This window comes from Periplaneta americana, chromosome 14, assembly GCF_040183065.1.
Source record: "Periplaneta americana isolate PAMFEO1 chromosome 14, P.americana_PAMFEO1_priV1, whole genome shotgun sequence".
Taxonomy (NCBI): Eukaryota; Metazoa; Arthropoda; class Insecta; order Blattodea; family Blattidae; genus Periplaneta; species Periplaneta americana.
In genome coordinates this window covers 1882848-1897070 of record NC_091130.1, presented here as the reverse complement: position 1 = coordinate 1897070, position 14223 = coordinate 1882848, and the positions used below count along the sequence as shown (strand labels likewise).

At 42.2% G+C, this 14223-nt stretch overlaps 1 protein-coding gene across 1 annotated transcript; it reads right to left on the bottom strand.

The window, feature by feature from the left end:
- Nucleotides 1–4413: 4413 nt before the first annotated feature.
- Nucleotides 4414–14032, bottom strand: LOC138713069 (pyrimidodiazepine synthase-like). Its single transcript, XM_069844809.1, has 6 exons — nucleotides 13953–14032; nucleotides 9857–9962; nucleotides 9554–9776; nucleotides 8490–8610; nucleotides 7492–7607; nucleotides 4414–4821 (listed from the first exon to the last, which is right to left on the bottom strand). Exons 1-6 carry the CDS (start codon nucleotides 13999–14001, stop codon nucleotides 4666–4668), a joined length of 771 nt encoding a protein of 256 aa, XP_069700910.1. The 5' UTR covers nucleotides 14002–14032; the 3' UTR covers nucleotides 4414–4665.
- Nucleotides 14033–14223: the final 191 nt, after the last annotated feature.

The window sequence follows — 14223 nt, the reverse complement described above, 5'->3', positions numbered from 1 at the left end:
GACCTACTGGCTGGATCGTTATACCATATAGGTCTAAATTATTTTTTTTAATTCACTGTTAACTGTCATCTATTAGTGCTTTCTGGCTGAGCTCACTGATGGCGTTACTTGTCAACAATGTGATGTTGAAACATGTGTTCAAGTTTCTGGGCAGCGACAGTCCTGATATATTGTGTTCTATATTGAAGATTGGCTAATTAATAACCCGGCACACTCACTATCACACTCACATTCATACGAATTTCCAGACTTTAGATAGGCTACCCCGGGAACGTCTGTATTGTGTGAACCTTAAATTCCACCGCCTGATAAATTGCTTAGGCTACAGTTCTGCACGAACATTTAGAAAATGCCACCAAATATTCTCGTTCTTGTGTAACGTTAGTTGCACGCTTGGAGTATTGGAATACTGGTTTAAGTGACGTCACGGGGGTCCTCATAGATAACACAACGTATCGACATGAAACACCTAAAGCTACGGACTGATTGCAAGTTTCCTGCATGACTACAATTTCCGAGAACTCTGCTCAAACGTCCGATTATTTTATTATAATTAGGCGTAAATAATGATTGCGATATGCGTCTTGGTTTCGTCATAATGCTTCGGTACTATCGTGGATTGCCATGTACAGGTTATCGCGACATTACCACAATGCAGTGTTGAAAAACTTAGCATCATTTTCATTTGTCAAATAAAATTATCTTTGAGAAATATTAACTTTCACAGTATCTATACCTTTGCGAGCCAATTCAGATTCCAGATTAATGAAGTGAATTTCAGAATACGTCGCATGTAATTCAGATTGTGTAACTGAAATTCAGGAAAGGTCAACTGCATTTCAGAAAGCGTCAAACGCAATTCAGAAATGAATTGTAATTAAGATTAATGAATTAATGTAATTAAGATTGCGCAATTGAAATTCCGAATAGATAATTTGGTTGGTAATCAAGACAATCAGGGTGTCTACCACAGTTTACAACGCTTTCTGTATTGGGCTCACAATTGGTTGTTTTCTGACTTATATCGGATGCTTTATGATTTATAATTAATAATAATAATAATAATAATAATAATAATATAATCCGTGGCGCTACAGCCCGTGAAGGGCCTGGACCGACCAGCCGGCTGCTGGCCTCACACCCATATGCCGAAGCAGAGGTGGACGATCATCCAACCAGGATGGAGGTATCGTATGGTTAGCACGATGATCCCCCCAGCCGTTATAGCTGGCATTCGCAACCGGATTTCGCTACCTATCGTAGCTCCCCAAGTGCATCACGATGCTGGGTGGGCACCGGTCCCATACACTGGCCGAAATTTCATGAGAAAATTTCTTCCCCCATGAGGACTCGAACCAGCGCGCATTCCGTAACGCGAGTCCCAGGCGGGATGCCTTAGACCACGACGCCACGGCGCGGGACTGATTTATAATTTAAAAAATCTAAATTACAGCTGATCTTTCCTGAAATTCACACAACACATCTTCGCAAATCCCCGGAACACAAACAACAGAACAACACTGGAGAAACTACCACCAGCCCCCACCACCAAACTAAAACACACAAACAAAACCGCAAACACTGTTGGAAATTTGAATACTGTCTGAGAGGACACACGACAGCAACAGAGAGGCAGATCAATAAAACAACACCACACCATGAAAGTCTACATAACCATTCAGACGCTTCTGCCACCGGAAGGGGAAACTTAAAAACATAAAAAAATGTATGTATGTATGTATGTATGTATGTATGTATGTATGTATGTATGTATGCACAGTGTTCTGCCCAAGAGCAGGTCTTTAACTGCAAACCCAGCATTTCCCATTCTTGCTTTCCTCTTAATCTCCCCATGTAATACCTTAACATTGTCTATCAACTGATATCTTTTACCCCGAACTCTTGTCCCGTTCACCATTCCTTAAGCATCGCAAATTAACAAATTAGGTCTACACCAAAATAATTAAAAAAAAAAGTAAAAAATAAAATAAAATAAAATAAAATAAATAAAAAGCCAATCACTGCACTCACACACGTACTGGCACTTATGCCAGAAATAGTGTCATACACAGTATGTAAATATATATTTATTATTATTTATGTACAATGGCTGGAGAGGGCATCCTGCGCGTATAAGGCCCTAAAAGGCCTGTGGCTGAAAGCCAGAAATGTCAATAAACATCAACATCAACTTAATTAACCTTAAATACAATTGGGCTGTCCTGAATGGCAGCTGAAAAAGGTGTAGAGCAAACACAGATTACTGAAATAATTCTGTAGTCATGTTTATGTACGGAACTCGGATCACAAAATGATTCGTGCTGACGTGCACAGCTCAGCTCAGGTCACGTGTCTGCTGATCTGGAACACGGACGCGGTGTTGGCCGTGGTGGAGGCCGACTTCGGCGCGCTGCGCAAGAAGCCCGGCACCCAGAAGCGCCGGAAGCGCCGCCGGAAGTTGGCGCAGGTGCAGCAGAGAGCCAAGGGGTTCACCATCGCGTTGGCGAAGGACAGGCAGTACAAGTCTAGCGCCACCCACGCCTGCATGCCGTAGTCCGCCCACACGTCCAGGTACACCAGCACGCCGTTCACGAAGTAGGGACCGTTGCTCAGCGCGTACACCACGGTCAGGGCGACCAGCACGCGAGCGCTGCGCCTGCGGGCCCTGCGGTGCGCGCCCTGGCCGAGGGGCTCCCCCGGCATGTCCCTGGCACTTCGGGCCAGACGAACCGCCGTCGCGGTGTAGGTGCCCGCTATCACCAGAATCGGGGCCGCACAGAACACGGCGAAGTTCCAGTAGGTGACCAGCTCGATGCTGCTGACGTACGAGCACTTCCCGTCGGCCGTCACGCCCCACGAGAGCGCCACCGGCGCGGCGCAGGCCAGCCCCAGCGCCCAGACCACGGCCACGTGCAGAGCGGCGACGAGCGAGGCGCGGCCGAGGCCCGGTGACGTCACGCTGCGCAGGCGGAACACGCTGAGCGCCGCCACCGAGAAGACGCTGAGGCCGGTGAAGCAGCCCATGAGGTAGCCGGCGGGCTTGCAGGGCGCCAGCGGGGCGCTCAGCGTGCCGGCGCGCACCAGCACCACGTCCAGCAGGAACAGGGACACGTTGAGCAGCAGGTTGAGCAGGTCGATGACGGCGATGTTGAGGATGAGCGCGTTGGACGCCGTGCGCAGCTCAGCGTGGCGCGCGAACAACAGCAGCAGGGTGGCGTTCGCCGGCACCCCCACGGCCAGCAGCAGCCCCAGCAGGGGCAGCTGGAACGCCTGCGCGTGCGCCCTGTAGCAGGCCTCCGAGTCGTCCATTGCCGAGAACGGCACGGCGATACTGAGCGGGGAAGCCCGGCACTTCCTCCAGCAGAACCTGTTCTTGGCAGCGCGCTTCCTCTGTCAACAGACCAAGTTGCGCAACAGCAGCTGACATCACGCCAAGCACGCTCCCTGACTCAGCCAGTGTCGGTTCCCGCATATTTAACGCACCAGACTCAAAGAAGAGCAAGTTGACTCGCAGCACACGCATCCTCCAGCAGGGATCGAGCCCGGTCCTTCACCGTGAGATGGTGGCTATCACTTTGCTGCTACTTAAACCGCGCACCGGAACTCGCTGACCTCTGTCCTCACTTCACTGCATATCTTTTCTGACACTTCCATTCCTACACCCGGCACAAAAGAAATGTTTAACCAGTTCAAACAACGTCAACATCAGCTAGAAATCAAGTCCCTATGGATTTCTAGCCAGGAATCATCAGCTAGAATGTCATAGATTGGACTTGTTATAAATCTGGTCATCAGCTAGGATGTCATAGTTCGGAATTATTATAATTCTGGTCATCAGCTAGAATGTCTAGTTTGGACTTGTTATAAATCTGGTCATCAGCTAGGATGTCATAGTTCGGAATTATTATAATTCTGGTCATCAGCTAGAATGTCTAGTTTGGACTTGTTATAAATCTGGTCATCAGCTAGGATGTCATAGTTCGGAATTATTATAATTCTGGTCATCAGCTAGAATGTCTAGTTTGGACTTGCTATGAATCTGGTCATCAGCTAGGATGTCATAGTTCGGAATTATTATAATTCTGGTCATCAGCTAGAATGTCTAGTTTGGAGTTGTTATAAATCTGGTCATCAGCTAGGATGTCATAATTCGGAATTATTATAATTCTGGTCATCAGCTAGAATGTCTAGTTTGGACTTGGTATAAATCTGAATCTGGTCATCAGCTAGGAAGTCATAGTTCGGAATTATTATAATTCTGGTCATCAGCTAGAATGTCTATTTTGGACTTGGTATAAATTTGGTCATCAGCTAGGATGTCATAGTTCGGAATTATTATAATTCTGGTCATCAGCTAGAATGTCTAGTTTGGACTTGGTATAAATCTGAATCTGGTCATCAGCTAGGAAGTCATAGTTCGGAATTATTATAATTCTGGTCATCAGCTAGAATGTCTATTTTGGACTTGGTATAGATTTGGTCATCAGCTAGGATGTCATAGTTCGGAATTATTATAATTCTGGTCATCAGCTAGAATGCCTAGTTTGGACTTGTTATAAATCTGGTCATCAGCTAGGATGTCATAGTTTTGAATTATTATAATTCTGGTCATCAGCTAGAATGTCTAGTTTGGACTTGTTATAAATCTGGTCATCAGCTAGGGTGTCATAGTTTGGACTTATTACAATTCTGATCTTCAGCTAGGATGTCATAGTTTGGGCTTCCAGTTACGAAGCTGGCGATGAATTCGGCGTGATATTTTGGGTCAATGAAACTGATTTTCACTGCGTCGTCATCCATCATTCTCAGCTTCCATTCATTCTGTAAAAACACGCAAATTTAATGAGCGCTGTCTCATGAAAAGAAGTCAAATAACAATGACAACTAACTTACGTATAGTATTGGAAACAGAAATTCCTCGCAGTTTTCTACTTTACGTATTCCTACTCTTAAGCCTTGGTTTATCTTACTACTAGTCCGGATTTGTGCGTCGGCTCAGAAAAACTAAGGCTTTAGATTTAGCTTGCAACCATCAGTGAAGACAAAGGAAATGGTGGGTGTTATTGATATTGTTGTTAATGTTTTTATGGAAGTTATTGCTATTGTTGTATTTATTTCTTATTGATACAGTTGATCTTATTGTTATTGCGATCGCATTTTATTGTAGTATTTACAGTTTTTGTTATTGTACTCAGTCCTCTTTGCTATTGTTGATCTTACTGTTGTTGAGATTGTATTTTATTCATTTGTCTTTGTTGTTCACTTCAACACTTGTATTTTACTGTAACATTTTACATTTGTTATAGCTATTCCGGCTGTTCCAAGTTATAGTTGTGGTATTCTGCTTTCAATTGTAGTCTACAGATTAATCAGCGCCGAAATTCAACGTGGACGGGGACTGGCAATCCTATTAGAAAGGTTTTTGGTTTTTTACCTGCAGTAAATCTACGACACAGGATCAATAACTTTACTTCCCTTCCAGGGAAAACAATGCTGCTTTATTGCTAGCCTTTAAAATAAATGGCTCTAGCAAGGTTTGAATCCAGGAACCCAGTACGGTTGCCACTGGACCACAGGGAGTATTCAGAGGAGATCCTGAACAGAGTGGGCGCCATGCGTCCACCTGAATGGCGCCCAAGATGGAAGTTGCAGCCTACCGAGCTCAGTCATACCGCGCTGTGTTGGAGAGGTGGGCCATCGAACTCTTACGACATCAATCCACTTTTCTCGTGAGAATTTAGTCATTCATTTTTATGTCAATGGTTTCCTTACACCACACACCCACTTGTCTTGCGAGTCTTCCCGGATATTTAGCGACGTGACAAGTTCACTTCCCGCCAACAACATAAGGAAAAAAGCCATTCAGTTTCCTTTCCAATTAAACTAACACATCTTTTGTGGATAATAGTAATAACTGATGATGATGATGATGATAATAATAATAATAATAATAATAATAATAATAATAATAATAATAATAATAATAATAATAATATATTTCACTTTACCTGGCAGAGTTAAAACTTTTCAAGCCTTCCTTTTCACAATCAAGTCTACATATGGTACATTAGAAATGTACAGAGAACTATTAGAATTTAATAATTTATAAATTAAGGTTAATTAGATATTTGAATAAAACTACTGTTTAACGTATTAAGTGAAAATCAATTCAGTAAACTAATTTGGAAACTTAGAGGAGTCCAGAAAAATTGCCTGTCATTTCTTTACAGCGATCAGTTTCAATGCTGAATAAACTCTGCAGTTGAAAACGTCGTTAAATGAACTACTATCCACCATCACCACAATCAACCACCATCACCACAATCAACCACCATCACCACAATCAACCACCATCACCACAACAATCACCACCATCACCACCACCAACTATCACCATTACCACAACCAACCAACATAATCACCACAACCGACACCACCAAAACCATCACCACCACCAACCACCACTATTACCATAACCATCCGCCATCATCACCACCAACCACCATCACCACAACAATCACCGTCACCACAACCAAGCACTACCAACAAGACCACCAACCAACACCATTACCACTGCCAACCATTACCAGCACCAACCACCACTACCACCAACCCCATCACCACCAACCACCACCATTACCACAACCACCACCAACACACCAACCAAGCACTACCATCACCACCACTATTATCACCACCAAGCACAGCCAACCATCACCAGCACCAACAACCACCATCACCACCACCAACCACCACTATTACCATAACCATCCACCATCATCACCACCAACCATCACCACAACAATCACCACCATCACCACCTCCAACCACTTTCATCACCACCAACCATCACAATCACCATCACCAACCACTACCATCAATCATTACCACCAACACACCAACCAAGCACTACCATCACCACCACTATTATCACCACCAACCACAGCCAACCATCACCAGCACCAACAACCACCATCACCACCACCAACCACCACTATTACCATAACCATCCACCATCATCACCACCAACCACCATCACCACAACAATCACCACCATCACCACCTCCAACCACCTTCATCACCACCAACCATCACAATCACCATCACCAACCACTGCCATCAATCATTACCACCAACCACCACTACCAACCACTACCGCCACCAACCACCATCCCAACCAGCGTCACCAACCACGACCAATGATCACCAACCACAAATCACCACCACCACTATTACTACTACTTTGGTTATATTTGCTCGTACTTGCGAAACCAATACAGTGAAACATTAAAAAATCATTTACATCGACCACAGTGAAATACTGAACATGGAAAGGACATCAGGCAGAGATCTGGGGAACATGAGAGGAGCCGAGCAACGTTCACTGAGCGGGGCGACAACCCTAACAAAGCACAGAGCATCATGGCGGGCAGAGTAGGCCTATTCCGACAGCCTGCAGACTAGAAAAAGAAGGCAGTGCTGAAACTTTACCAGCAGGCTGTATCTGTTCCTGGGCAGCAGGAGTTGATGGCCAGCTAACAGCTCGAAGGCGTCTATCCTCTCGCACCAGGGCCAGATCATGTAGTCCAGCATGCCGGCCACCTCGCCTGGGAACAGAACACAAGCCAGTTTAAAAGTGGCTCTTGGCATGGGAAGGAAATTACATATTCCTGGGAATAACATGTCGGTTGCTATAGTACCATCGTGCTCTACCGTTTGCATATACGTCCGTTCCCATTTGCGCTGCATATATCTCGACATTTAGAATTTTCTCTCTTCACTCAACTTAACTCACGAATTTTTCCAATTTAACTTGTCGACTGCTCATTGTTACTCAATTTAAATTGTACCCTGTTTAGGTGCAAACAGTTTGGCATCAGTATGAACGTTCTATCGCTTCGCATTCTCGAGTTGCACTGCCTCGGCTGCCGCGCGACCTGCCAATTCGTACCTGAAATTCCCTTCCTTCTAGATGACGTCACTCGCTCGAACAGAAGGTCACGTTGGGTGCTTTTATCCTTCGTTTACTTTATTACAATAATGTTATGTCCTGCAGTTTAGAAATTATAGGCGCGACAAAACTGGCCTCAAAATGTGTCGATTGACATTCTGGGATGGTATCCTAGTACTGGACGTATTCATATCAAAAGTTGTTTACTTAAGAAATTTAACAAATCATTAGTGTTACAGGTGTCTGTATTCATGACGATATAAATGACTTCGTATCATAAATCAGGGACATGTATCACCAAAAGGAATTACAAGACAGCTTCTGAAACTGATCACATTTCAGGGCTAGTCAGTTCCTCATTTTATGTAATGGAGGTAGAGCTTCGAGTGGATCATGTAGCTACTTCCATATTCTCTCTCTTACAAGTTGGACACAACAGATGGATTTCAAAATAGCTCCTAGGAAACTCCAGGCAATGGAGCAGGAAGATGCTAACTTATGCTGCATGAAAGCTGACTGTGAAGGAAGAAGCACGCACCTCCAAAGAACGGCCTCCTCCTCGACGCCAGCTCCCTCTCGAACACGTCCAGGCCCGTCTGCACGGCTTCCAGATGCTCGTTGTCAGGGCTGCGCTGCAACTTCAGCAAGTTCCGGGCAACCTGGCAACACGTTCAGCCAGCATTTGAGAGTCTGTGTTTTGGGCCCCATTTCACAACAGCATGGTACAACATCACAAGTAAATTCGTACCAATTACGAGGACTGTATCCCAGATAAAGTGTAGTGTACAACAATACTCCATACTTACAGATTAAATTACCACTGTTCTGTTCCACAAGAGTAGCCTATAATTACACCCTGTGTAGGAATTTAGCATTTCCATACGAAAATTATGTATAAAAACAATGAAGAAATAACTTAATCAGTGGGAAACTAGCAGGCTTTGACAATGTATAAAACAAGAGAATGCCGTTTAAGTCAAAGCCTGATATTAATTGCTGTTAATAAATTTATAACAAGATAATAAAGAATTTTTTTTTCGTTGTTGGTAACTCTATAGCATCTATTAGATGCTTTATGGTTGTGCTAACAGATGGAGTTACTTGTCAACAATGTGACGCTGAAGCGTGTGTTCAGGTTACTGCCCAGCGACAGTCCTGATGTATTTTTATATTTGTGATGATTGGTTAATTAATATTAACCCGGCACACTCACAATCATACTCACATTCATACAAAAAATAAAGATTTATGTCAAAAAATCTTTCACCTCGAATGTCAAACTACTAATGAACAATGTGTGTAAATAAATTTTCATTAAGTTCTTACAAATAGTTTCTGAGAAAAAAAAAAGCTCTTATTTAATTATTATCAACTGAAAGAAAATAATCCTAGGTACTTAATGTAGGTATCAATCAATCAGCAGGGTCTGTTTTATGATTGGTGGAAAGTTTGTTTGTCTGTCTCCTACAGTTCAGGAGAAAACTCAGTTTATTTTGACGTGAAATAAAGGATAAGAAACAGCTGGCAATCCCTACCAAGTGTTCTTGGGTCCACCGCTCTGGAACACGAACACAGTGTCCATCAGACCACTGAGGACCGTACCTGACCGAAGTGTTCCACGAACATCCTTTCCTTGGCCTTGTGCACGAGGTCCTTGGGGTACAGGGGTCTCTGCGGGTACTTCTCGTCCAGATAATCTGCGATGACCAGGCTCTCGTAGAGGCAGTCCCCCGACTCCAGCTCGACGGCGGGCACCTTGCCCAGGGGGTTCCTCTCCAAGAACCACTCCGGCTTGTCCTTCAGGTGGACGTTCACCACATCGTACCTGCACGCGACGGCCATGTTAGTTCCGAGTGGGCACAAAGTTTACAAGGTCTGATTCTGAAGCGTGCGTCGTGTACTCACGGGATGTGCTTGGCGTCCAGCACGAGGTGCACTCTGTGGGCATAGGGGCAAAACCGCATGCTGTACAGGCGCAGCTTACCCTGCACCAGGGGTGGGTTGGTGGACCCTGAAAACAGTGCGATGCAAAAACACACCGTTCAAAAATCTTTATCGAGGACCTGGCTGTCTAGAACGGGATCGGTGACAGTGCTGGAGTCAGCCACAGACAGATGGCGTTCCGGACGACATATCGAATGAACTTCGTTTGATGTAGTAATTCCAAATCAAAAAGAAACAACTCATTTGGGAATACTTTTAAACCATAGACTTTCTTTTCAGCCTCACATGAATAAAATTGCTGCCAAAGGATATGCTATGTTTCAACGTTTGTATCCTTTATTCAAGTCGCCATCGCTGAGTTTGTGGACTAAGAAAACTGTCTATATAACAATAATCAGAGCTAGCCTCCTATATGCATATCCAGCTTGGTCATCTGTCAATGGGTCTCTACTGTGTGGTGTACAAAGAACAGTTCTGCGCACAATTGCTGGAGCTGATTACACAACATCCAATAAATTTTTATATGTAGTTTTGGACATAGCATCAATTGAAGACTTTTCGGAAAATTTAAAACTCAAATTTATACAAACATTGAAAAATCATCCAAATCCTCTGCTACAGAAGTTTAATCATCAAGCATAAACAATAAAACCCAAGTTATAGCCTACCAGCCATATCTTTTATAAATTCATCATGGGTTAACATCAAGGACTGAAGAACTAAACTGAACAATTTCAAAGTGATTATAAATTAAAGGAGGAGTCCAAAGCAAGTCAGCTTGATCTCCGTTCATATATACTTTCAGTGCAACAAGATGTTGCTTAGTTGGATCTTCGCTTTAGTGGAGCTAATACTTCCTAAAAAGCTAGTATGTCCGTCTTTTTGATGTTGTCAACTGTTAACAGAGTATCACTAAAGCAGAGATAAAATCAAAATGCTATATGGGAAATGCCTGTTATTATTCCGTTAATAAGCTTTTGTCATCCAATTTGCTTTTAAAAAAAACTGAAACTTAGAACTTATAAAACAATTATATTACCGGTTGTTCTGTATGGTTATGAAACTTAGACTTTCATTTTGAAACAGGAACAGAGGTTAAGGGTGTTTGAAAATAAGGTGCTTAGGAAAATATTTGGGGCTAAGAGATGAAGTTAGAGGAAAACTGAGGAAGTTACACAACGCAAAACTGCACGCATTATATTCTTCAGCTAACATTTTACTTACTTACAAATGGCTTTTAAGGAACCCGAAGGTTCATTGCCGCCCTCACATAAGCCCGCCATCGGTCCCTATCCTGTGCAAGATTAATCCAGTCTCTATCATCATATCCCACCTCCCTCAAATCCACTTAAATATTATCTTCCCATCTACGTCTCGGCCTCCCTAAAGGTCTTTTTCCCTCCGGTCTCCAACTAACATTCTATGTGCATTTCTGGATTCGCCCATACGTGCTACATGCCCTGCCCATCTCAAACGTCTATATTTAATGCTCCTAATTATGTCAGGTGAAGAACACAATGCGTGCAGTTCTGCGTTGTGTAACTTTCTCCATTCTCCTGTAACTTCATCCCTCTTAGCCCCAAATATTTTCCTAATAACCTTATTCTCAAACACCCTTAACCTATGTTCCTCTCTCAAAGTGAGAGTCCAAGTTTCACAACCACAAAGAACAACCGGTAATATAACTATTTTATAAATTCTAACTTCAGATTTTTTGACAGCAGACTAGATGATAAAAGCTTCTCAACCGAATAATAACACGCATTTCCCATATTTATTCTGTGTTTAATTTCCTCCCGATATTTGAACTTCTCCACCTCTTCAAAAGATAAATTTCCAATTTTTATATTTCCATTTCGTACAATATTCCCGTCACGAGACATAATCATATACTTTGTCTTTTCGGGATTTACTTCCAAACCGATCGCTTTACTTGCTTCAAGTAAAATTCCCGTGTTTTCCCTAATCATTTGTGGATTTTCTCCTAACATATTCATGTCATCCGCATAACAAGAAGCTGATGTAACCCGTTCAATTCCAAACCCTGCCTGTTACCCTGAACTGTCCTAATGGCATATTCTAGCGCAAAGTTAAAAAGTAAAGGTGATAGTGCATCTCCCTGCTTTAGCCCGCAGTGAATTGGAAAAGCATCAGATAGAAACTGACCTACATGGACTCTGCTGTATGTTTCACTGAGACACATTTTAATTAATCGAACTAGTTTCTTGGGAATACCAAATTCAATAAGAATATCATATAATACTTCCCTCTTAACCGAGTCATACGCCTTTTTGAAATCTATGAATAACTGATGTACTGTACCCTTATACTCCTATTTTTTCTCCATTATCTGTCGAATACAAAAAACATTAACATTTTAGGAACATTAAATCCAGACGTGACAATTTTTGCATAAAATTTATAGAAAAATATAGAAAGAGAAAGTTGCCAAATGATTCGATGTTACGGAAATACTATTTCAGTTTGCTACAAAAATGATAGACTACATAAGGGAAATGATAGCAGATAAAAAAGGTTGGGTCTCAATAAACAAAGCCAAAGGCTCTGCAAACAGATCTGTAGCAAACTCCACAGAGTTCATTACGAACATAATCAATACCGAACTTGGTCACTTACTTTAACAGAAAATTAAAACACGTACGTATTGTTAGTGTGTGAATGTGAGCGTTAAATTCTCAATAGTGACAAAATTCCTTAGATGTAAATTTCATAACGACTTGGCAGTGAATCGAACCCCGGCCGCCTTGGTGGAAGATCAGAGCTCCTCCTGAGTATGAGCCACTCGTAAGAGTTCACTGCAAAAATGATGGATGTCATTCTTCAGGAGAAGCAATTGAAATTTTGCACTGAAAGGCTTAATAATGTAAAACTATTATTACACATTAACTGCTAGCGTTCATGCTGTATGGCTCTGCAAGTCCACAGTAAGCCATAAACTATGTATTGCCAATAGAAAAGTCCACATTTTACTCCTAAATCCACGTTTTTTTAATGTCTTTAGCACAATTTTAACATTTGCTTCAAAACTTTAAGACAATCAATTACATTTTGAATGAGTTTTAGAGGTACTTTGGAACGACTTCAGAATACTGCGTAACTACATAATCATGTCGTTATTGCTTTATTAAATTATTTATTTTTGCTCCAGGAAAATATCCTTTTTATGTACGCCCACTTATTTATCTACCATTGTGCCATCAATAAAAAACATGTTTTAATCACTTTTAATTTGCACGGTCTTTGTACGCGGTTTTCTGAAGTATAGCGGGTACTTTCATAAAGGCGGATTTTTAAACCGCAACGAAATTACATTTATAATCCAGAGAAAAGTTTCGTGATAGTCTAAATAATGCGAGTACCAAATACCAAGCATGTAGCATTAATAGTTCCGAAGATATAAAAGTTTTTGTATGGAATAAAGCACGACATTAAAGTTACGACAAATTGCAATGTATTTTTCATAAATCAGAGTACGGTATTTTTAAGGGAAAAAAATGTTTCGAAAATGTACTGTCTTCCACTATCTTTAACCATTCTTTCTCCTGTCCACACCTGTGGAGTAACGGTTAGCACGTCTAGCCGCGAAACCAGGTGGCCTGGGTTCGATTCCCGGTCGGGATAAGTTACCTGGTTGAGGTTTTTTCCGGGGTTTTCCCTCAAACCAATATGAGCAAATGCTGGGTAACTTACGGTGTTGGACCCCGGACTCATTTCACCGGCATTATCACCTTCATCTCATTCAGACGCTAAATAACCAAAGCTGTTGATAAAGCGTCGTAAAATAACCTACTAAAATAAAAAAAATAAATAAATTCTTTCTCCTTCTGGGTTCATCTCGTTAAGTGCCGATTATTATAAATTCCTATCTGACTGTACGATTATCAACACAAAGGCTTAATATTATGTCACATGTTGAAATCTGTTACTGTTGACTGTAAATCTGACATAGATCTACAACAGTAGTCTAATTCCTGAACAGTAAACTGTTAATAATATTCATACTTCACCAATATCTTAATTAATATATTTTTCGTACCTCTGGCCAGGTGCCTGCTGTTGAGAACCGAGGACCAGGCGCGCCTCATCGCGACTGAACTGGGAAGCGCCAGTCATGCTCAGTGGGTGACCTTCACACACAGTAAACAAGTGCCAAGTGCATAGCGCAGGAGATATGAGAAGAATTACACCAAAACGAAAGATAACTAGGAACAAAGTGGCAAGGAAAGTGAAAATATCTTATAGGCCCTACTAACAACATCTTTCCCTGATTAACGTTACAGTTTCTTTACTGTGTTAATCACCACTTC